Source organism: Chanos chanos, chromosome 13, assembly GCF_902362185.1.
Source record: "Chanos chanos chromosome 13, fChaCha1.1, whole genome shotgun sequence".
Taxonomy (NCBI): Eukaryota; Metazoa; Chordata; class Actinopteri; order Gonorynchiformes; family Chanidae; genus Chanos; species Chanos chanos.
This window is the reverse complement of record NC_044507.1, coordinates 22,467,404-22,490,974: the sequence shown is the minus strand read 5'-3', so window position 1 is coordinate 22,490,974 and position 23,571 is coordinate 22,467,404. Positions and strand designations below refer to the sequence as shown.

The 23,571-nt window shown below is 44.2% G+C and overlaps 1 protein-coding gene across 1 annotated transcript; it reads left to right on the top strand.

Moving 5' to 3' along the window:
* The first annotated feature begins 225 nt into the window (after positions 1-225).
* LOC115826534 (multidrug resistance-associated protein 1-like) lies at positions 226-23,571 on the top strand. Its single transcript, XM_030790408.1, has 31 exons — positions 226-349; positions 5,047-5,223; positions 5,928-6,053; positions 6,971-7,108; positions 10,465-10,584; positions 10,706-10,767; positions 10,915-11,046; positions 11,146-11,352; positions 12,359-12,536; positions 12,641-12,802; positions 12,939-13,031; positions 13,515-13,718; positions 13,927-14,073; positions 14,236-14,323; positions 15,085-15,154; positions 15,247-15,373; positions 15,481-15,657; positions 16,171-16,338; positions 16,597-16,780; positions 19,226-19,298; positions 19,457-19,574; positions 19,807-20,014; positions 20,104-20,414; positions 20,525-20,724; positions 20,861-20,987; positions 21,705-21,806; positions 21,899-22,045; positions 22,120-22,278; positions 22,497-22,663; positions 22,827-23,021; positions 23,133-23,571. The coding sequence occupies exons 1-31, from the start codon at positions 308-310 to the stop codon at positions 23,239-23,241; spliced, it is 4,518 nt and encodes a 1,505-aa protein (XP_030646268.1). The 5' UTR covers positions 226-307; the 3' UTR covers positions 23,242-23,571.

The following is a 23,571-nucleotide window of genomic DNA, read 5'->3' as shown; positions in this document are numbered from 1 at the left end:
GAGGGAGAGGAGCAGAGAGGGGCCAGACCTTCCACCCACCTTTGGCGGGGGGCAGACACTAGTTGGGCTGACGCCCATAAACAAGCCTGTCAGATAAACCTAAGCTCAGAGAGGAGCCTGGAGTGCGAGGCAAGACACAGCCCAACTCAAAGTGACTCACTGACGGGAACACAGGGAACAAAAAAAAACTGCTTGACTGAGAAAAACACACACACACACACACACACAAAACCTAAAGACACTGCAGAGAAGCACCCGGCTGGAGCAGGGAAGTGAGGAACCCTTTGGAGACAGGGAAGGGGTCTGGATGGATGCCTTTTGCAGCTTAAGTGGCCTGGACCCACTGTGGGTGAGTCAGAGAAAAATGTAGAGTATAACACATAGACAGTAATGCACCGGATGATGGAGCAGAAGGATAGATGCCTCCACAAACCCTTTATCTTATTCAGAAAATCATTCATGCAGTTTTTATTAATAGCATGCTTGTTTTTGTTCACTTTGCTTTTTTTTTTTGTGGACATACTCAACAGATTTGGCACAGTGACGACATGTGCTTAAAAGTGCTTGTCTGTGGTTGAGTGAAGCTGCACAATTCCTTGAAATGATGCCTGTGTATCTGACAGTAACAACCCCTGTGCAATGAGTCATGAATTCCTGAAATCAATGACTAAGTGGCTGGGTTTCAAATATGGGTGCATGAACCCAATAGTGCCTAATACCCACTGATTAGGCTGTTATTTATTTAACATATGACCCTTCAGTGTAAATAAAAAGGCTGTATGCTAAAAGCAGTTCAGCACGCTGTTTGCCCAGCGCTGTGGAACATGTTTCAATAGCTTTGATCCTCTTGGCTTATCTATTGACCATGGAGTCTCAGCACAAGCTCGTGTTGCAGTAGTTGCATTTCATCAGAGCTGTTTACGAACCTCTTTAATCAAAAACAAAAATCTGAGAGTGGCGCAACAGCGACCATGGAGACGCAGATCTGAAAGTGAAATAAACAGAATACCTGTTCCACTCAGGATCACTGTGAGGTCAGAGCAAGAGTGATGCAACTTTATCTGACACTCAGGTTCATATGATTTGAATGGGATGTTTCATTTTCAAGGAACTGACCACTGACCACTGAGGGTTATGCACGTTTCTGAGAAGCGATAAACTCTGCTGTGTGTGTGTGTGGGGGGGGGGGGGTATGTCTCACATAGGTGAAACTGTCATACAGTAAATGGCTTCTGCCTGGTTTGAGGTATCAGCTAATGGATTCTGAGACTAAAACTAGAAGTATGTGGTTGATTAATCATTTGACACGTCTCAGATCAGAGCAGAAATCAGATCTGAGCATTTCACTGAGGCGACAGAAAGACACATGTACTGAAAACATGTCTGATTTCATGTCAATCTCATATATCTCCCATATTAATGGAAGATCAGTTTACTGATGATAGATAGATAGATAGATAGATAGATAGATAGATAGATAGATAGATAGATAGATAGATAGATAGATAGATAGATAGATAGAATTAGAGGATACTTTGCTGGAAATTCCTGACAGAATGACTCGCTTATCTATTTGCATAAAATTACCAATAATAATAATAACAATAATAACAACAACAATAATAATGATAATAACAATAACAATGATAATAATAATAATGATAATGATAATGGAGTTTTGCAGCCATGACTTTTGCAGAAAAAGTCCCATGTGACTTGGTGGTGAAGAGTGAGACATAGACAGTTAAAAACACTGAGGGGAATGGCTGGAACAGAGACATTAGAGATGGTTAGAGGTGGACACAGTCAGTGTCTCCGTGGCGAGTGGGCATTTTGTGGTGAACTGGGCTCCACTCTGTTCTGCAGTGTAGTTAGATTCCCTCTCTCCATCAGAAGTATGAGAGCTACGCCCAAACATCCAAACAAACAGGAGTGGCTAAGCAATGAACCTGTTTTCCTGCAGTCAGTGAAAATAGCAGCATTTAGTGAGCTGTCACAGAGAGAGAAAGAAGGCAAGAAAGAAAGAGCGAGAGCGAGAGAGAGAGAGAGAAAGAGAGAGCGAGAGAGAGAGAGAGAGAGAGAGAGAGAGAGAGAGAGAAGGGAATAATTAGAGAGATTCTAATCTGATATATAAAAAAAAAGAAACAGAAAGAGAGAACAAAAGAGAACTGACTATAAAACTGACTAGTCAGTTAACCCCTCCCCCTGTCACCTCAGACCACACCGTTAGGAAAGTACGCATACACAGACCTGGGTCAGGGGCACACACTGGAACTGATACACACATACATACATATAGGTGTGTATGTGTGTGTGTGTGTGTGTGTGTGTATGTATATGTGTGTATATATATATATATATATATATATATATATATATATATATATATATATATATATATATGCACACACACACACACACACACACACATATATATGTGTGTGTGTGTGTGTGTGTTGGAGATGTACCCAAATAATGCGAAAACCCACATAATGAGATGGAAACAGATATTTCTTCTACTCGAAGTTGCTCGTTGTTAGTCGGGGGAAAAAACATGATTGACATTTATGTGCGCCAGCCATTACGTTTCTTCAAGTCGATTCATATCATTGTGGATGGCCACAAGATAAAAATGCCCATTCTGTTTCCAGCGCTGGACTGATTTCACTAACCAGTCGTTTCATTTACTACACATTACTGAAAGTTGATCGATAGTCTGTAGTCGCCCCCACTGAGTCAGGTGCTGGAGCTAGCGAGACAAAAACCTGGTGTGGTAGCCGGTTTACCCCCGCAACCTGTAGTTTTTAGCTGTATGTGTTAATTTCCTCCATTTAAAATAGTAATTCACGTTTCTGAACTGCAGTAACGTTAAAACATTCAGAATCGCGGCATCATTGGAATTTAAGACTATTACCTTCAACTGGAGGGAGGATAGTTTTCTGTATATCCTTCCTGTAAATAGTTTCCATTTCCAATGCAAAACAGAATCTTTCATTTTACAAAATATTTTTTTCATTTTCTGATTGGTAATGTCCCCCAGTCAAAGGATGGCGGTGGTGGGTGTTTAGACGGTTCCTAAAACTTGGTTTTGGTTAAAAAAATAAATATAAAAAAGAGAGAGGTGGAAATATATTTCATAATGAATTATATGCGAATATTAAATCATTTCAAATCTTTGAAGGCTCAAAAATTGCATCGCCAATGAACATCAGGTTAGAGAATACAACATTTGCCCGCTTTAACGTAGCGGCCGATATAAACCACGCCCACTTCCGATCTACTATCCGAATACCGAATTATATCCAAATTATAAAATAAATACGTACATAATTATAATTGAGAGACAGAGAAACAGAGTACAATGACAATACGTGACACTCCAGATTGAACCCCAGGGCTGATACCAAACCCCCCTAAATGCATAACTTCTACTGGCCACTTTACTCTTACGTGACTTTGAACCTATGTGCAGTATATTTGAGATGTATAATATTGTGAAAGTATCAAAAATCAATATTCGCTGCACAAAATTCCTGTCAGCTCAGACAAATGCTTGGAGAAACAGAGAAATGTCTGTATCTATACTACTTTGGTTGCCTTTTCTTTGTTTTGTTTTGTTTTGTTTTGTTTTGTTTTTAAGGTTACAGAAAGAAGCATATTTACAGAAATCTCGCAAATTAGGCTGTAGGGCTGATGAAAATTATTATCCAAATCTACCAAAAATGGGGACCATGGGGAATTCCAAAGCTGAGGTTATTTTTAGAATATGATCCAGTGTAAGTCGGCAGACCTCAGGACATCACTCCCATCAGCTGCTCACAGCTGTAGACTGCCGTGTCCGCTCTGTTTACAGAACAAGCTTTTCCACCGACGTCTCCCAGACCAGTGCTGTGGAAGGCAAGCACCATCTGTGTGTAATTGATCCAGACGATGTTCAAACACTTTTATACTCTTTTTAAAGATTCATACAAAGCAGTTTGGATGCTGTAATGACTTAGCTCAAAAATAAGGACACTCAGTGAGGTTTTGAATGGGCAGATGTTTAGCAGTATGTTTGGGAGAGGACCATCTCTGTCTGCTAAATTTACCCAGTGGTTGTGGAGGCTGTGGATTTGCACTCCCTGCAACTGGAACAAATTAAATAAAATGGTATGTGACATTGTATATTAAGTGCCGTCATAACCAGTGAACAGTATGGAATCACAGCACATACACACACGCGTGTGTGTGTGTGTGTGTGTGTGTGTGTGTGTATATATATGAAAACACCCAGAAGGCGCTGAAGGCACTTAAAGCCATCATTCACACAATCTGAAAAACTGACCTAAGTGACTCTTTCATTAGCACTGACTGTCCTGGCCCTCACGTTGGTTTTACTTCTTTCTCATCTATTGTGGATCACAGATATGAACGATGAGACCGTCCCAGGCAAGGACATGTACAATAGTCCCCATGATGAAAAAGAGGACAATTTTCTAACAGTTGTTTAACTGACTCTTTGTTAGAGAAATCTGAAAACGAAACTAAATAAAGCAAATGGATGTATGTCACGCTAACGTCTGCCAGACAAGTCTCAGAGTGTTTGTTATTACAAAGAGCAGAGGAGGAGATGATCCCCTGCTCTGAAGCCTCAGGCATTAATGCACAGCCTCACCTCCACTGCGCTGGGCTTTTGATCTGGGCTGTCAAAGTCTCTGTGACTACGGTCCTCACGCCATATACTCTACTGCCTTACAAAAACATGCAGCTGTCTAAATACACTCCAGGTCTGCACTCGGAATCTGTAAGATGGCATTAATAAACCATCTTTAAAAAATAGTTACGTTTGTATTTCAGCTGTAAATGAGCCTAATTTGTCCTTCCTATGCATAAAATATTCAATGGTGTCCATACGAATTGAGATGAAACACTTACTGACCGTGCCATGTCTGGGAATGGTGCTGAATGATTACAGGCTGGTGTTTGGTGTAAAATGCTTTATTGTGTATAAATCCGCTGTGTCAGTCCGTGATCTGAGGTCCTGTGTTGTGCTTCTCTGCGTTTCAGGACTGGAACCTCACATGGTACACAGCTAACCCAGACCTGACTCAGTGTTTTCAGCATACTGTACTTGTCTGGTTTCCCTGTATCTACCTATGGCTGTGTGCACCTTTCTACTTCTTATACCTCAGATTCCACAACTATGGACGCATTTCTGTATCCAGCCTCTGCTGTGCCAAGACGGTGAGTCACATCAAGTCAACATGCAGTGAAACGCGCACAGATCCCATATACTGTACTCACACTGTACTCACACTGTACTCATACTCTATTCATAGTGTACTCACACTGTACTCATACTGTACTCACACTGTACTCATACTGTACTCATACTGCACTCATACTGTACTCACACTGTACTCACACTCTATTCATAGTGTACTCATACTGCACTCATACTGTACTCACACTGCACTCACACTGTACTCATACTGTACTCATAGTGTACTCACACTGTACTCATACTGTACTCATAGTGTACTCACACTGTACTCATACTGTACTTATACTCTACTCATAGTGTACTCACCCTGCACTCATACTGTACTCACCCTGTACTCATACTGTACCCATAGTGTACTCATACTGTACTCAAGACTCAAAGACTCTCAAAGAGAGCTTTCATTTCACTCTTATGATATGACAGGACATGTAGTAAATAAAATCCATTTGTCAACCATGAGCAGTTGCCATATAATGACAATAAACACCTCAAAATTCCTTCCCCATCTGCACAGGCCATGGCCAACGTACAAACAAGAATGCAGTTTATATTTTGGAAAGAGAATTCCCTGAAAATGTGTGGAATGTCTTCAGATATGATTACATGTCTGCGTGTGTGTGTGTGTGTGTGTGTGTGTGTGTGTGTATGCACATGTCTGGTACAGGGCTTGGGGCTCTGTTTGGCTTCCTTTGGTTTTTTGGAGCTGTTCTATCTGCTGGTGGAGAGGAGCAGAGAGATCGAGCAGCACATGGTGTTTGTGCTTAGTCCAGTGATACGCAGCTTAACGATGGTAAGACTCACTCATAACCTCTGCCCCAGCTGGCTCACAGTCCAACTACAACTCACACATGTCAACACCCAAACAAACCACAACGCACCGCCGCAGTGGACAGACTGAATGTAAAGCAAAGGAGTCCTGTATATCAGCACAGAGAAGTGGCAGCATCCACGCACAGTTCACACTGAAGTAATGACCCAACGTACAATAACAAAATGGCTAAATCAGCAAATACTGCATCGTGTTTCCATTAACGTGCGCAAATTCCTCCGAATCTCTATGTTTCTCTCTTTTTTGGCAAAAAAAATAAATAAATAAAATGAAATAAACTGCCGTTGGACGTCACTCTCAAGAGATGTCAGAGAGACACGCTCTATGCTCAACTAATGGAGCACAAGAAAAAATATGTTTTTTATTTTCTTTTCAGGTCTCCTCTGTAGAAACCCGTGAAAGACACAAAAATTTATCACGTGTTATATCTGTTACATAAACCCGTATAAACTGTCGGTGTCTGGCCAAAGCCCAGCCTCTGTGGAGCCATGTAAATAAGCTCCTTTCACCTGTGGTCACTGTAGACACCAGAGTCAATAGTGACGGCAATTAAAGGATTTTTTTGGATCTGCCCAACGAGATAACTCACCCTTTACTGTCTTGAAACAGACTAAACATCGTTGCCGTGCAGACTGACAAAGCTGTTGTGAATATATGCCCTACCAGTGACACATCACACTGTACGCGTGTGTTGAATATATGCCCTACCAGTGACACATCACACTGTACGCGTGTGTTGAATATATGCCCTACGAGTGACACATCACACTGTACGCGTGCTGTAGCTATCTCAGCGGACTGAGACCAGGCTCCACAGGTGAAACTGCCACGAACAGTCCTACGTCTGTGGTATTTACCTTTTGCGTTCGCTCCACTAGGTGCTGGCTGTTTCTGTGATTCACCTGGAGAGGATGAGAGGTTGTCGTTCCTCTGTCTTCCTCTTCCTCTTCTGGATGCTGGCAGTGGTGTGTTCTGTGGTCCCTTTCAGAGCCAACATACAGGCCATCATGGACGAGGTACGTCAAACAGAAAATAACACCACAAAAGAGTTCGATCAATAAGCGTCGTAAAATGAGAAATTAAATCAGAGTTAGATCACGTTTTGAGTATGTGTACATGGACCATACTAAGCACTAAACATAAAATACGACAATAATTGTCTGTGTACAATGCTACGTCGAGTATACTATCAAGTTAGAGTACGGCACTCTGTATGATGTTAAAATACTATGACATTGTTTTCTATGCCTGTGTGAACCTCAACACACTGATGTCTTAAGTGTTTATAAAATGCCTCACCAGTTCTCATTTACTACCTATGCACGCACAGAGCACGCTCCCTCCGCGGCTAACCCTAATGAACATTCGCCATCGTGCCCGGAGCTAAACTTAGCCGGGACTATCAGCGTGGGGGCGTGAACTGAGTGCTTACAGATGTAGCTCCCCAGGCTGCCAGCGTGACACAGCCCTGCCCCACAGTCTGGTCACTGTGTCCCACTCAATGTCCCCCTTTGTCTTGGCCCTGAGGTGTCTGCTGCCAAACGGCTCTGCTCTGACTTTCTGCTGGTGCTTTTCCAGACAGATAGCAGAAGCCACACGCGTCTGAGGATGCTGCCGCAGCCAGCGCCCCCTCCCGCCGTCCCGGCTGTCTGTCTCATGCCGTTTCTCCCTCACTTATTACTCCACTGTAGTTAGGCACAGACCCCGCAATCAGCACGCTGTCCCAGACTGAGAAATGCATATTCACGCACATAAGATAACATGCCACACTGAATGTGACAATGGTCATCTACACGGACGAGGAAAGTTAGCACGCATATTTCACTTTCACGTTTCCTGTACTTTTCAGGCTCTGGTTTAACACTGGATTTTTTACCACTGCTGATGAATGGTCTGCTCCAGAAGCCAGACATGCTAAAACCAAAGGCCACCACTTTATAGCACACAGTCTGATAGGCAAGTCCACAAGTGTACGTGACATCCGGCAGACGCAAACACATACACATACACACACATAGGCACAGACACACATACACACAACTGCACAGATTGAGAAAAACACAGCGGTTAGCCAAGCCATGCAGACATGCTGATGAAGTGTCATGAAAATGTAAGACTTTTCAGTCAGTTGTAGTGTTTGTTCACCGGCTGTGAGCTCCCCTGGTAGGGCTAGACTAATGTAAAACACATAGTCCAAATCTACTGGCAGATCAACTCATCTCCTGATGCAGTCAGGCACTACGTTAAGATTTTAAATTAAAATGGATATAAACAGAGAAATTTTACAACTGCAACTTGAGGTTCACAATGACACTGTGCCCAGACTAAACTCCCTGATCCTTTAACACTGCCATAGTGATAGCCCGATCCATTATGATTGGGCTAGCCCTGTCCTATCCCATACATTCTTCGTGTGCCACATGACTAGTTTGTGCTTGGACCTCACTCTGTGCAGCATGTCCATATTGAGCAGAAAAGATTTCTATTCTGATGTTGTGGTGCTCGGACATGCAGAGGATGAACGTGTGTGGCTGTCTGGGGTGCGTGAAGTGAAAATAAGGATTGTGTTTACATGTCCTGTCCGAGGCCGCGCAGTCATACTGCCCTACATATTTTGAAGAGCCGTTCCATTTGACACTGTTTTTGTCGATGGCTGACGGGGATTGGCTACCCTCGCCGACTCCCATAAACCCACTGCACTCCTACAGCCCCACTGCAGGGCTTGTTTTCATGGCCTCATTATAGCTGCACATATACCACATACCCTGGCACAGGGCATAAAGAGTTTATGCAGTAAAGATCAGATGCAGTCAGAGCTGTGGTAGAGCCAGGCTATAGAGAAAGACCCACCTCAGCCTTGAGAAAACACATCAGAACCAGGTGTAGGACGCACATCATCTGGTGGTTATTATATGTGCTTTACTATGAAGCACACTCTTGGTTTTGAGTATACCGCAATTTTTTCTACTTATAGACGATGATATACCTCGGGGCTTTAATTTTTCCTCCATGCAAAATCCATTTGCTGGTGTAAATATATTCGTGCTGTGGTCTGGGCTTTTGCTGCAAATGGTGTAGGAGTGTTCAGAGAAGCTTTACTGAGTCACTAATCCTGGCATGAGGCTACGGTTTGTGCCATACGGCGTTTTCAGACAGAGAGACAAGCAAACATTCAAATGGGGACAATCCTCAAAACAGCCACAGCCTCTGCCTCTGCTGCCCTGACTCTGTGTGCCCTGGCTCTGTGTGCCCTGGCTCTGTGTGCCCTGGCTCTGTGTGCCCTGGCTCTGTGTGCCCTGCCTCTGCTGCCCTGGCTCTGTGTGCCCTGGCTCTGTGTGCCCTGGCTCTGTGTGCCCTGCCTCTGCTGCCCTGGCTCTGTGTGCCCTGGCTCTGTGTGCCGTGGCTCTGCTGCCCTGGCTCTGTGTGCCGTGACTCTGTGTGCCCTGGCTCTGTGTGCCGTGGCTCTGTGTGCCCTGGCTCTGTGTGCCGTGACTCTGTGTGCCGTGGCTCTGCTGCCCTGCCTCTGTGTGCCCTGGCTCTGTGTGCCGTGGCTCTCTGTGCCCTGGCTCTGTGTGCCGTGACTCTGTGTGCCCTGGCTCTGTGTGCCGTGGCTCTGTGTGCCCTGGCTCTGTGTGCCGTGACTCTGTGTGCCGTGGCTCTGCTGCCCTGCCTCTGTGTGCCCTGGCTCTGTGTGCCGTGGCTCTCTGTGCCCTGGCTCTGTGTGCCGTGGCTCTGTGTGCCCTGGCTCTGTGTGCCATGGCGAAGCCCCGTAGGCGGTTCATTTCTGATCGGCCCTGTTGTTTGGCCGTCTCTGGTAACAGGCAGAAGCCAGCACTTATGGCAGGAAGCACACAGCCTCCACAGTCACAGACGTCTCCTCCTGGGGAACATGGGAAATCCCTGGCAGAAGTCTGTGGATGCAACCAAAAACCCATCTCAGCCCTCACTGGCAGTATGCCGGTTGGCATAGTCCACAGAGGCAAAAACTGGGGGGAAAAACCAGCCTCTTCTCCTCCCTTTAGTTATTTATTTATTTATTTATTTTAAGGCAAAGCCAAATGTTTGATATTTGTGATCATTTGCAGACAGTTCTTTTTAATAGTGTTGTTTACATTAAAATCAGACTGACATGGAATTTCAGTTCTTAAGGAGCAGAAATTTATTGTTCATTACCCATACACTAACATTTTTATATAGTTTATGGTTAACAGAAATGTCTTGTTAACCTATATAAAATTATATGTTAAAATGCATCTGAATTCGAAATAAATGATGACATGTTCGCCATGGGTACAATGATGTTTTACAGTCATTTCAAAAACTCTGTCGAAAATCTCACAAATTTGGGGTCAATGTTCTCTCTGTGTTACAGGGTTTTGCGAGTGATGCCATGCGATTTGTAGCCTTCTTTGCCTACTTTTCTCTCCAGTTGGCTCAGCTGATACTAAGCTGCTTTGCTGATCGCCGTCCAAATGCTATGAAACCGGTTTCTGTAAAGGTACAGAGCCACACAAGTCGCTGCATTCTCTTTCCATGTTTCGCAAATACTTTTTTTTTTAAAAATTCCAGTCTGAACATACCCAGTCTCTTCTCCTTTTTTCCATTTCCATTAGAATCCTTGCCCAGTTGAAGATGCTTCCTTCCTGTCCAAATTTTTGTTCTGGTGGTATAGTGGGTATGGCCATCCTTCATTTTTCGTAATGCAAACAACCGGTGGACAATTTGTCAACATAACTGAGGGTGTTTCATGCAGTCGTAACAGCTGAATTCTGGTGTGTGTGTGTGATGTGTGTGTGTGTGTGTGCGTGTGTGATGTATGCAGGCTGGTCGTTAAAGGATACCGATCCCCACTGAAAGCTGAAGACCTTTGGTCACTGAGGGAGGAGGACACATCTGAGCAGATTATCTCTGACCTGGAGAGGGAGTGGGCAGAACAGCGGGCCAAACTCCAGCAGTAAGGCATCACACATGCATCACATGGAGCAAGGCCTTTCCTCTTGCCTGACAGAAAAAGAACCTCACTGACGGGAAATATCTTTTCATTCACACAAAGGCATGAAAGGTCCCTGAAGGCTGCACAGACTCTGGGCAACAGGATCACAGAGCAAACCCAGCTCCTGAGAAAACTCCGCAGAGAGCAAAGCTCCGGGCTCTGTCTGCTCCGCACACTGGCTCAGAACTTCGGGTCCTTCTTCCTGTCTGGGACGCTCTGTCTGGTGATCCATGATGCCTTCATGTTCTCCATTCCACAGGTGCTGAGGTGAGACGTCAGTTTAGAGGCCAGAGAATTAATCATGGTTCAGTGGATTAGCTCACTAGACCATAAGCTCTATGAAGGCATATGACATAATTCCGAATAACATGGAAAAATGGGTCTAATTTTTGCCAGGGTTGCATGGAAGAACATTTGACTCACCCAAGGGTTTGTCTCTGGTCATATGGAAAACAACCCAAAAGAACCCAGTGACCTCACTGCTCGCTCCGTGTGTGTGTGTGTGTGTGTGTGTGTGTGTGTGTGTGTGCGCGCGACAATCTTCCCCTTCACCAGAGCTGCCAGAAATAACAGCTCCATCTAGTATGGTAGAGCCACACACTACCAATGTTAATTATGCCCTGTTAACCTCAGACAGAAGACTAACTGCTGCCTGCAGTACAGTATCCTGATTTCTGCGGCTCTGCCTTTCCCAGTGCTGGAGCGAGGTTGACACTACACAAGGCAGCCACAAAAAGACAGCCCAACACCAGCCAAATACGAGACCAGCCAAGTGTGAGACCAGACAAGCGGCTGTAGCGACCTCGCTGCCTCATAACCCCAGTCTCCCAACACTAGGCCACTGAAGCTGCGGCTTCTCTTTCGCTTCCTGTTATAACATCCGTATCTGGCAATGCTGCATTTTGGGAAACAAAGTTTTCGCTTTTTTAAGGATGGTGCACGAGTTTTTAGAGCTGTAAAACAGATGACTCACGAGAGCGGTTCAGACTTGTGAGGTGTATACAGGAAAGAGCAAAGATGTGAATCGTGGACCAAAATTAAGACGGAAAGAACCGCGAGGCATAACATTCCACCGTCAAATACGTCTGTGTGGAATGTCTTCAGAGAGCCAGGTTTCTACACAAAGAGTTAAGAGTAATCCTTCACTAATTGGCATTTTGAACGAGGAATCTCTAATCGGTACGCTGTTGAGATAAGCCTTCGTACGTTTTCGTAAGAATCAAAGCGTCAAGCCCAATGATTCTCTCTCAGTAATTTTGTGTCCCCTTCACAGTCTGCTGCTGGGTTTTGTGAGGGATGAAGACGCCCCCTTGTGGAAGGGTTACCTCTTTGCCTTCCTGATGTTCCTGTTGTCCTGCCTGCAGTCCCTGTTCAATCACCAGTATATGTACACCTGCTTCACTGTGGGAATGAGGGTCAAAACCGCCGTCATGGGTCTGGTCTACCGCAAGGTACGTTTCCCCCCTGGGTAGACGCTGCAAAAGTTGGTGGAAGACTGACACACGCACACACACAGGCTATTCCAACACCACTGTGTCTCTTTTTGTCCCCTCAGTCTCTGGTTCTCAATAACGCAGCTCGCAGAACCTGCACTGTCGGGGAGATCGTAAACCTAGTGTCCGCTGACACACAGAAGCTTATGGACTTTGTTGTGTACTTCAACGCAGTCTGGGTGGCACCCATCGAAATTGCCCTCTGCCTTTTCTTCCTCTGGCAGGTGAAGTCCTCATATAAATCTTTGTCAAATTATTAAGTACATCCACAGTCATTTTTTTCTTCTTTTCTCATTGAGTGGAGGGCAAAAATATTTCTGGAAGATTTCTTCAACTAATCGCTTTTCCATCCCCAAACAGCGCCTTGGTCCATCAGCCTTGGCTGGCATTGCCACAGTGATTCTCATCTTCCCGTTGAATGGCTTTATTGCCAAAATGAGGAGCAAACTCCAGGTATGTTCGCTGCACGTCCACTCACTTGAATGACAAGAGTCTCCACTAATAGAGTTCCAGCTCGCTCGTGGGTGTTCTGGGGTTGTGTAAGTTCAAGGCATCACGCTAAGGACTGCTTTACTGTCCCACATCTGCTTTAAATGAAATAGGAAAAGTGGCGTGAGCATGTGGGCTGTCTGTATGCTTTTTATCCTTTGATAGCCCAACTATATGCACATGGAAAACAACCACTGAGGGTTTCCCATTGCTGTAAAAGCAAAATTCCTTCATTTACATTGTCCAGAATAACAGGCACTTGGCAGTAGCACTCTATGCTTCGGTCTTGTAAACACAGTTTGCTTTCTCAATACTCCACATCTGTCAAGCAGTGTAAACTGAGCTACATGTCAAAGAGCTCCACGGAGAGCAATTTCGCAACTCTTACTCAGGCGTCCTTTATTGGTCGGTATGTGTTTTTGATCGAGCGTGTTTGAATTTTTTCAGGAGGTGCAGATGAAGTACATGGATGGACGCATTAAACTAATGAACGAGATCCTCAGCGGAATAAAGATTTTGAAGTTCTATGCATGGGAGAAGGCCTTCAAGGAACGAGTGCTGGGCTACAGGGAGAGAGAGCTGCACGCCCTGAAGAAATCTCAGATCCTCTACTCCATCTCCATCGCCTCCTTCAACTCTTCAACGTTCTTGGTATATTTGACATGACACCTGAAGATATTTGGAGTTAAGATGGTACCGTTAATGATAAATAGTGTAAATGCAGTTAGAGCTGAAATACAAAGATAACTTAAGACATGCGAGAAATCTTGCTCTGTTGACACCTGTAGGAAAAACTGGACGGTTCTGAGAAGTGACCGTTGAATATGTTCTATGTGTTTTTTCTCTGCTTTCTTTGTAGATTGCATTCGCCATGTTTGGGGTCTATGTGCTGATTGATGAGAAGAATGTTCTGGATGCACAGAAAGTGTTTGTTTCCATGGCCCTGATCAACATCCTCAAGACACCACTGAGCCAGCTTCCCTTCGCCATGAGCACGACCATGCAGGTATAAGGCACAATAAGAGGAACCACTCCCCCCCTAACAGCCAGAGTTCAAACGAAGTGTTCTATCCCATCCATTGCTTCGAGCACTTTCTTAAAATTTCCCTTTCTAAAGTCAAATGTCAACGCAAATATGAGGTGAATTAGTGAAATGCTTTTTCTCCAGGCTGTTGTCTCACTGAAGCGGCTTGGAAAGTTTCTCTGTCAGGACGAGTTGAAGCAAGACAACGTAGAAAAAGCTCCCTACAATCCTGGTGAGTGTTTTTGGTTCGTTTTTTTTTTTTAATTTATGCCGTGTTTCATCCAAAAACACCTGATAAACAACAGCTGCATCTAATCTCTGTGCAAACAAAGGAGAAATATTTTTATGTATCCAATCAAATCAAAGGAGGACAATTACAGAACCAAAGCATATAAAACTTCAAACAACATCCCTATTAAAACAAAAAACAGCGTAGATTACTCTGCTGACAAACACAATACCTTTTAGCAGCTATTACTGTACATCTGCAGCAGGACGCTGTTAGAAAAGGCTGTGAATTACATCTCAGACAATCATAGACAATAAATTCAAAAACAAGACGCTTAAATAGCGTGGTTGCTTGGTGCGTGTAGGGGGGTGCGACTGAACAGTATAGAGCACTGCGCCCTCTCATTATGACACAGGAAAAGAGGGCGCACAGCTCAACCTTAGGGCTAAAGTTGAAACAGTCCCTGGAGTAAGCAAACAGGACATAATGAGCCTATACAATTCCTATGTTTGGAGCCATGAAACAGACTAAAATTAGAAGACAGTTTCACTGAGATGAGGAAGGTCCTCTTTCAGTTATGTGGAAGACTTCCTCACAGCCTCTCCCAGAATACATGGATAGCACGTGCATATGAGGCTCTGATAAAAAAAGAAAAACCCAGACAGGATATTCCTGGTTTACTGGCAGTTAGAAATGGCCTAAAGAGCTTTTTCTAGCATCTTTTATAGGTAATTTTCTCTTGGCGTCTCCTAATGATCTTTCAGATGGTGATGGCGTCGTGATTGAGAATGGTACGTTCAGTTGGGCCAGAGATGGTCCTCCATGCCTGAGGAGGTGAGTGTGAACACTGACGCTGTGGCCTCTGTGATTAAACATGCTGTGTGGAGATTAGCAGCTCAGCGTGGCTTTATTGGTTTATTCTTCAGGATCAACGTGCGAGTGCAGCGTGGCTCGTTGGTAGCAGTGGTTGGTCATGTCGGTAGCGGCAAGTCGTCTCTGCTCTCTGCAATGCTGGGTGAAACAGAGAAGAGGAGCGGACACGTCACAGTGAAGGTTCACTACTCACCACACAACAAAACTTCAGGCCACAGCAGAACATTTCATAAATCCAAGCTTTCACCCGTCGTTTATTTACTCATCACGAAAATCGAACTTTCCAGGGATCGGCGGCGTATGTGCCTCAGCAGGCCTGGATCCAGAATGCCACCCTGAGGGACAACATCGTATTTGGGCGGGAGAAGAAGGACAGCTGGTACCACAGAGTGGTGGAGGCCTGTGCTCTCTTACCAGACCTGGAGATTCTACCTGCGAGAGATGCCACAGAGATTGGAGAGAAGGTAAAATTCCTACATTTTTGTCTTGACTTTGGGCTGGACAGTACAGTCACTTGGCCGTGGTACTAGGAGTGCTATGGTAGGGACTTCACTCTGTTGTTTATGTCAGTAGACCATTTGTTCATTTGCAATGGAAGGGAGCATATTTTCAAACATACAAATGCAAATGCAAACCAAAACCAAACCCGAGAGGCCAAACCCCTGCTATCATTGAAAACTACAATGGTTTTGAAAAGGGGCCAGTAGGCTATCTTACAGATTAACAGAAAAATCATAACAATGTAAACATTTATATATTAAAAAAACCACACAAACTGTTTGTACTTGAAAGCATACACAAAAGAGTATGGAGGTGCGTTGGTATTGACCAGGACTCCAGCCTTATGCCGACTTCAACCTTAACCATCTTACGGTCACTGCAGAAGTTGTCCATGGGCGTAAAAGCAGGGGGTGGCATGCTGGCTCAGCCAAGCTGTGAGCCGTGTAAAAGCTAAGTGTGTTCTCTGTGTCTCTCAGGGCCTGAACCTGTCAGGCGGGCAGAAGCAGAGAGTGAGCCTGGCACGTGCCGTGTACAGGAAAGCCGACGTCTACCTGTTGGACGACCCGCTGTCGGCCGTTGATGCCCATGTGGGACAGCACATCTTTGACCGAGTTATTGGGCCAAAAGGGATCCTTAAAAACAAGGTAATTATCTCACTGTGAAATTCGGAAAAAAAAAAAGAAGAAGAAGAAGAAAAAGAAAATGACACAAAAGAAAGCTCTCTAGATTCTTCTAAAGAAAATCTTGCAGACATGGTTCTAGCAGCACAGATGTAACTTCTAAATTGAAGTGCTACTTTAATCTCTGAGAAAGAGCTGGATATTAGCTGTCTTTCAGCGAGATGTTCTGAAAGATTTTGTGCATGAAGCCGCTGGCTAACGCTCCGTCCCTCTGTTTGGCAGACGCGTGTGTTGGTGACCCACGGGCTAAGTTTCCTGCCCCAGGTTGACCTGATCCTAGTGATGGTGGATGGAGAGATTACAGAGATGGGATCTTACACAGAGCTGCTGAACAGGAAGGACACTTTTGCAGACTTTGTAAAAGCATTTGCTGGAAATGAACGTAAAGAGAGCTCCACACACAGAGGTAAGGGTCAATGTAAGGGTCAATGCAAGGGTCAATGCGAGGGTCAATGCAGGGTGAAAAGCTTGAGCAGACTGTGGTAAAAGAAGATAGCACCTCTACTTTTGTTTCCCAGACGTACTTTTTTTCATCCATCCATTGGTCAACCTTCACTTGTACATTTCATACCAAACTGCACAGCATGTGCCTCACAAGCTTAATAATATAATACATTAGAATTAAAGCAAAAGCAAAAACAGGAAGAATAGCCCAATAAAACATCGAAAAACAACATAACATGCCAATTCTTTTACATAAACAATATTAACATAGAATTTCAGCAGTTTAACCAACTGATAAAAGCATGCGACAGCTCCTCCGTATCAGCCTTAGAGTGAAAAGCTTGTTCCAGTGACCTTAGATACTAAAATAACTGATAATGGTGGTGTGTTTGATAGGTGTATTACAGCTTAGCCCCAGAGGCTATGATGACACCCAGGTTTTTGACTTGGTTCTTCAGGCTCCATGCCAGTGAGTTTAGGCCCGTGGCCAATTTCTCTCTGTGTGACTTTGCTCCCAGGTACCTCTAAAGACTCTTCAAGCATCTGTAGGCTGAATTATGAGCGCCATAGCATCACATCCAAGTGGCACCCAATCGAGTGGGGCTTTAAAGGGTGGCTGACCAATTGCAGGGAAGAGTGAAGATTATTGTAGTTGTCAGTATTCAGCCGAGATTAAAGCTCAGTTCTTAGCCAAGTTTTATCCGACTGTGTTCATTAAATATGTCCAAAGTTTTTTGTGACTAGGTTTTCTTCCACATTCATTCAGCCTCATAGCCTCATTATTCCTGCCCTGGGCTCTTCTTTCTGATGTATCTTTCATCAATCACAGTTTTAGGTGGAGGGCATCATGACAAGGGGTGCAGTTAATCTGATATTTCAGAGGATACTTTGATAATTCCTCCAATGTGGATCGATGAGACTGTTAACTGAGTCATCACAGCAGACATGTATAACTTGTGCGATAGAATAATTTATAATAATTACGAATCTCATATTAATAGTTAATGCCTTATTCACAGCCTGCAAAGCCTCGATTTCAGTTTGTAGTGGGGACAGAAAATAAAAACAAATAGTAACCTGAAATACAAATAGACCAGATATCTGTTGTGAAATCCCTGTAGAATAAGCAGGCCAAGGTTAGGTCCATGATTGTAAGCTGGACTCGTAACATGCTGTACAAAGTCCATGACGTCTAACAGGTTTATTCAGTCCCTGATTCACCAGGTTTATGAGGTCACTCACTGAATTTGTTTTCGTTTTTCGGTATCAGTGCTAATGAAGGTAAAATCATGACTAATAATAAGTGACAGTGTCTCAGTGAATAACTGACGACATTACAGAAAAATCTCGATGAACAACAAAGAAATGATGAACGGTGTTTTAGTGGGCAAGTAAATGAAAATGTGAAATTAAAATTCCTCAGTGCCCAACTAGGTTTCACTAAGAGACATCCAGTGTATGCTTTGATATCAGATCAAAAACGAGCAAGGACTTGAGGGTTAGAGATGTAAGAGCTTTTTCTCAGTTTTAGTTCCTGTGTGTTTATTTCCCTTATTAAATCAGCGATGGGCATGTAAGTAGAATATAGATCAGGCTTACTGTGCTTGATCACAGCTGTAACATTTTGTGGTTTGCGGAAAACTTCAAATACTGTTTATCAGAATTCACAGAGGCAGCCTGTCATCTGTCGTTTTATTAAGCAACACATTTCTCCATACTGTTGGAGAACATTTCATACCACAGAGGTTCAAATACAGGTCATCTTGTTTAAAGTGAACAGGTTAACGAGAACATGTCAAAATTCTCTACAAAGGTGACACCCCCCCACACTCCTATTTTTTTTGGGGGGGGGGGGCTGTTTATCCTGAGAGATAAGAATCTCGTAGGTAAACCGGCATGCAGCCAGAGATAATGCCCCTTTTCACTGGTCATTTAATGTGACCTTAAAGAGTGCTGTAATGTTTTTCTAGATACAGCTGCTGGTCTCAACTGAGTGTCAATAGTATCAGCATGTGTTATGATGACACTCATGTCTCTGAGGCTTTCTAGTGCTGATCAAAGTCGAGGGCTGATCATCAGGACATGTTTTTGAAGCTCAGAGGAGAGGGAAAAGACAGTTGAAGCATGGGGTAGAGCACTGGGCCCTTACTAAGAGAAAACAGAGGAAACACAAGTATAATTAGCTCAGTGAGTGGTAAAGCCACTGTGATATTTAGAGCGACTCCACTGCCGGCACCACAGAGATGCCAAGCCCATGATTTGTGTTGACTGTTTGCTTCGCAAACCTTAGCAGACTCATTTAGCAGAGGGATAAAGGATAACTTCAGTGATCACACCTCTTAACTCTAATTCTTCTAAGTCTTGCACCATGTCAGTATATTTAATTCTGTTCCTGTTCTCATCACAGGCACCAGGAAATCTGTTTCTCGTCTCAGTATGACGGATTTCTCTATCGACCTCTCACAGGAGCAACTCATCAGGTAAGGCCCGCCCCTAAATCACCTTCTCAGCAAAATCAGAATCAATCCAGAGCAACCATACATAACCTAACCTTAACCTGCTAACCTACTCTCAAATAGAAGTTTACACAGAATGATTGACAAAACAGTCAGACTAAACATTTTTGTGTTTTATGCAGCGGAGACATGGGAAGTGCTAGCATACAAACCATGGAGGCCATATCGGACTCAGAGCAAGAACAGGACCAAGAGGAACTGGGGAAATTGACTGAGGCTGACAAAGCCCACACAGGCAGAGTGAGTTTGAAAAGGAGTGAGATGTTTCATTTTACTGTGACAGTTGCATAAAAAAACAAGCAATGTCTTGGTAGGAGTTCCACAACACTGCCATAAAGAGGGGAGATTTTTAGCAAAAGGTCTATTTCGAGCTGTCTGCTGTCAGGGAACCTGTTAGTACAGTACACTGGCCCACGATCATCTCTGAGAGTGCTCTGTATCGTCTGTTTCTCCTTTCTACCCCATCATACAGGTGAAGTTGGAGATGTACTTGGACTATTTCAAGACCATCGGCCTGGCCTTCATCATTCCCATCCTCTTCCTCTATGCCTTCCAACAGGCTGCCTCCCTAGCCTACAATTACTGGCTAAGCCTTTGGGCCGATGACCCCGTTGTCAATGGCACTCAGATAGACACAGATCTTAAGCTTGGTGTTTTTGGAGCTCTTGGTTTTGCACAAGGTTGGTGATCTTTGAGTTTCAGCACCAGCAAAGAGATCACGAGCCAATTCCTGTCTGTCTATTTACTTTCACGTTGTTTTTTTTTTCAGGTGTGGCAATTTTCGGAACCACAGTGGCGATATCTCTGGGAGGCATCATAGCATCTCATCACCTGCACCTGGACCTACTCAACAACGTGCTCCATTCCCCTATGTCCTTTTTCGAGTGCACTCCCAGCGGGAACCTGCTGAACCGCTTCTCTAAGGAAGTGGATGCTATTGACTGCATGATCCCCGATGGTTTGAAGATGATGCTCAATTACGTCTTCAAAATGATGGAGGTCTGCATCATCGTGCTGATGGCGACACCTTTTGCTGGAGTGGTTATTCTCCCGTTGACGCTCCTCTATGCCTTCATCCAGGTAGAGTTTACTCGAGCTTATCTTATTAATAATTAAATATCTCCCCTGTTTATTTTTGGAGAAAATGTCACAACAGTTCTGTTGTCAGCTCACCATTCCACATATTGTAGAGTTTCTACGTGGCCACATCCTGCCAGCTGCGCAGGCTGGAGTCAGTGAGTCGCTCACCCATCTACACGCACTTCAATGAGACAGTGCAGGGAGTCAGTGTGATTCGAGCCTTTGGAGAGCAGCCCAGGTTCATCCTGGAGGCAAACAGCAGGGTGGACCACAACCAGACCTCTTACTTCCCCAGATTTGTGGCCACCAGGTCAGAGCCTGTTATTATACAGGAGTCCTTTCACTCATTCTATACAATGTGGTCGTAAAATAGATATTTTTACATCTTGACCGAACATAAACACATCGCCAGCCAAGTGTTTACATTCAGCCTGTGATTTCTACAGGTGGTTGGCTGTGAACTTGGAGTTCTTGGGGAACCTGTTGGTTCTTGCAGCTGCTATACTCTCTGTAATGGGAAGGGCAACTCTGAGCCCCGGCATTGTGGGACTGGCAGTTTCCCACTCCCTCCAGGTAAGACAAAAAAGGAGAAGAGAGAATAAAAGAAAATGATCACTCCCTGATAACAACAAAGATAGCCAACCTCAGCAACTGATAATGCAATGTTAGGGATAGTCTAACCAAGATCACCATCAAAATGATGGTGAAAACAATTACTGTGACAAACTGGCACTGCTCGAAGTTCTGTTCATTATTCAGTGCATACAACATAACCGCTCTTTGGCAGAAATCATCTTAAGTGTATCCCCCCCCCCCCCCCCCCCAAAGATTCATTTCATGAACACATAACATCTAATCACAAAAGTATGTCTGAAAGCTAGTGCCACCAGCTGCCATGCTGATGGTTACTAATCTATCAACATCAACTGTCTGCACCTGTGAAATTAAAACTCATCTAAATAAATGCGCTCACAGATTCGGACAAGTTGGCTAGAACTGAACGGGTCAAAACGTTGGTTTAATCTGAACATGATGGTGTACCAGATAGTAATTACAGTTATAGATTTATACCATTTGTTTTGGTGTAAACATCAGTCAGGGGATCCCTAATCTTTGAGCAAGAATTAAATGACTCGATAGAAGCCAAACTAATTAACAAACTAACAAACAAATACAACAAACTATATCTGACCATCCGCTAACTGTTACACATGTGTAAATACTGTTACACATGTGTAAATACTGTTAAACATGTGTAAATACTGTTAAACATGTGTAAATACCGTGCAGGTGACAGGAATCCTGAGCTGGATTGTTCGAGCGTGGACAGACGTGGAGAACAACATTGTGTCAGTGGAGCGGGTGAAGGAGTATGCGGACACACCGAAAGAGGCACGTTTCTCATCGCTCTTTTTTTTCTCCCGCGCTTACCTAACGCTGAATACATGACTTCCTTTTCCAATGAACGTGCTGATTCTCTGCAGGCAGCCTGGACGGTGGAGAACAGTCCCCTCCCACTGGCCTGGCCAAGAACTGGCACTATTGACTTTAGGGAATACGGACTTCAGTATCGCAAGGGTCTGGACTGGGCCCTGAAGGAAATCACTCTGAGTGTTAAGGAGAAAGAGAAGGTGAATATCAACACACAGGTGTACCTTTTTTCCTTTACTGTGTGTATTGTCATCTAACCGTCACACATTCGTAGGTTGGAATAGTAGGGAGGACAGGAGCTGGAAAGTCCTCTCTTGCTCTGGGAATCTTCCGGATCCTGGAAGCTGCTAAGGGAGATATCCACATCGATGGGATAAACATCGCCAAGATCGGTCTGCATGAACTGAGGTCTCGCATCACCATCATACCACAGGTACACTGAAAAGTCAACAGCCCATGAAGTGTTAACTATGAAACCCAAATACTCAGAGGGACAGATTATTTACATTTTGATTCTTTTGCAAATGAAAGATGTGTTTGAGATGTGTTTGAGATGTGTTTCTCTTTGAGTAAAAGCTAAAAACTTCAACACTTTTATTAAAACAATGATTGCTAAGAAGTTTGTGTCGGTGATCTTTTGGTTTTCTTAAGGATCCGGTGCTGTTCTCTGGATCTCTGCGCATGAACCTGGATCCCTTTGATGGTTACTCAGATGAGGAGGTGTGGAGAGCTCTGGAACTGGCACATCTGAAGAATTTTGTGTCTGGTTTGCCTGACAAACTCAACCACGAGTGCTCAGAGGGAGGAGAGAACCTCAGGTACCAGTAAACCCAGTGAAAAAGCATCCCTCTCCCTTAACCCGCCACTATACTGAACCATGCGATGAACTGCTCCTAGTTTCTCAGAGTGTTTACATTGTTTTATTATTGTGTTCTGTGCATCTCTCAGACATCTCTAATTATTTGTGTTTCTGTGGTAAAGTTTGGGCCAGCGGCAGCTGGTTTGCCTGGCTCGAGCTCTCCTCCGCAAGACCAAGATTCTGGTTTTGGACGAGGCCACGGCAGCTGTGGATCTGGAGACAGACAATCTGATCCAGTCCACCATCCGAACCCAGTTTGAAGACTGCACCGTTCTGACCATTGCACATCGACTGAACACCATCATGGATTACACCAGGTTAGATATAGGTTCAGATTTTCACTGAACATTTTTGTACAACTTTAAACTGAGTAAGGACATTTCACAATAGAGAATATTAAAGCTGATTATCGCATTTCTTTTACACAGGGTGATTGTAATGGATAGAGGTTATATAGCAGAGATGGACACCCCAGCCAATCTGATCGCTCAGCGTGGTCAGTTTTACAGGATGTGCCGAGAGGCAGGGCTGGTCTGAACTCTCTTCCTGAATTGAAGAAACCTCTAACTGTCAGCCCCCTCTACCGAGTGAAACAGATGGGGGCTTGATCATTTTAAACTGTTCTGGCACTCTAAATCCAGAACTTTCCACAGCAACAGGATGCCCAATGGATGAATTACAGCCTGCCTCTACTTGCATGCAGCACTGCAGTTGCAGTCAGCTTTTAGAAGGACAGGCATGACCAGTGTAGCTGTCCTGCTCTGTTAAAAGTGCCATAATATCATTCTGAGAGAGAGACAAGTTGGATTTCTGATGGTCAACGGAGAGTCTACTACACAACTCTCACTACGTCCACAGTGGAGGCGA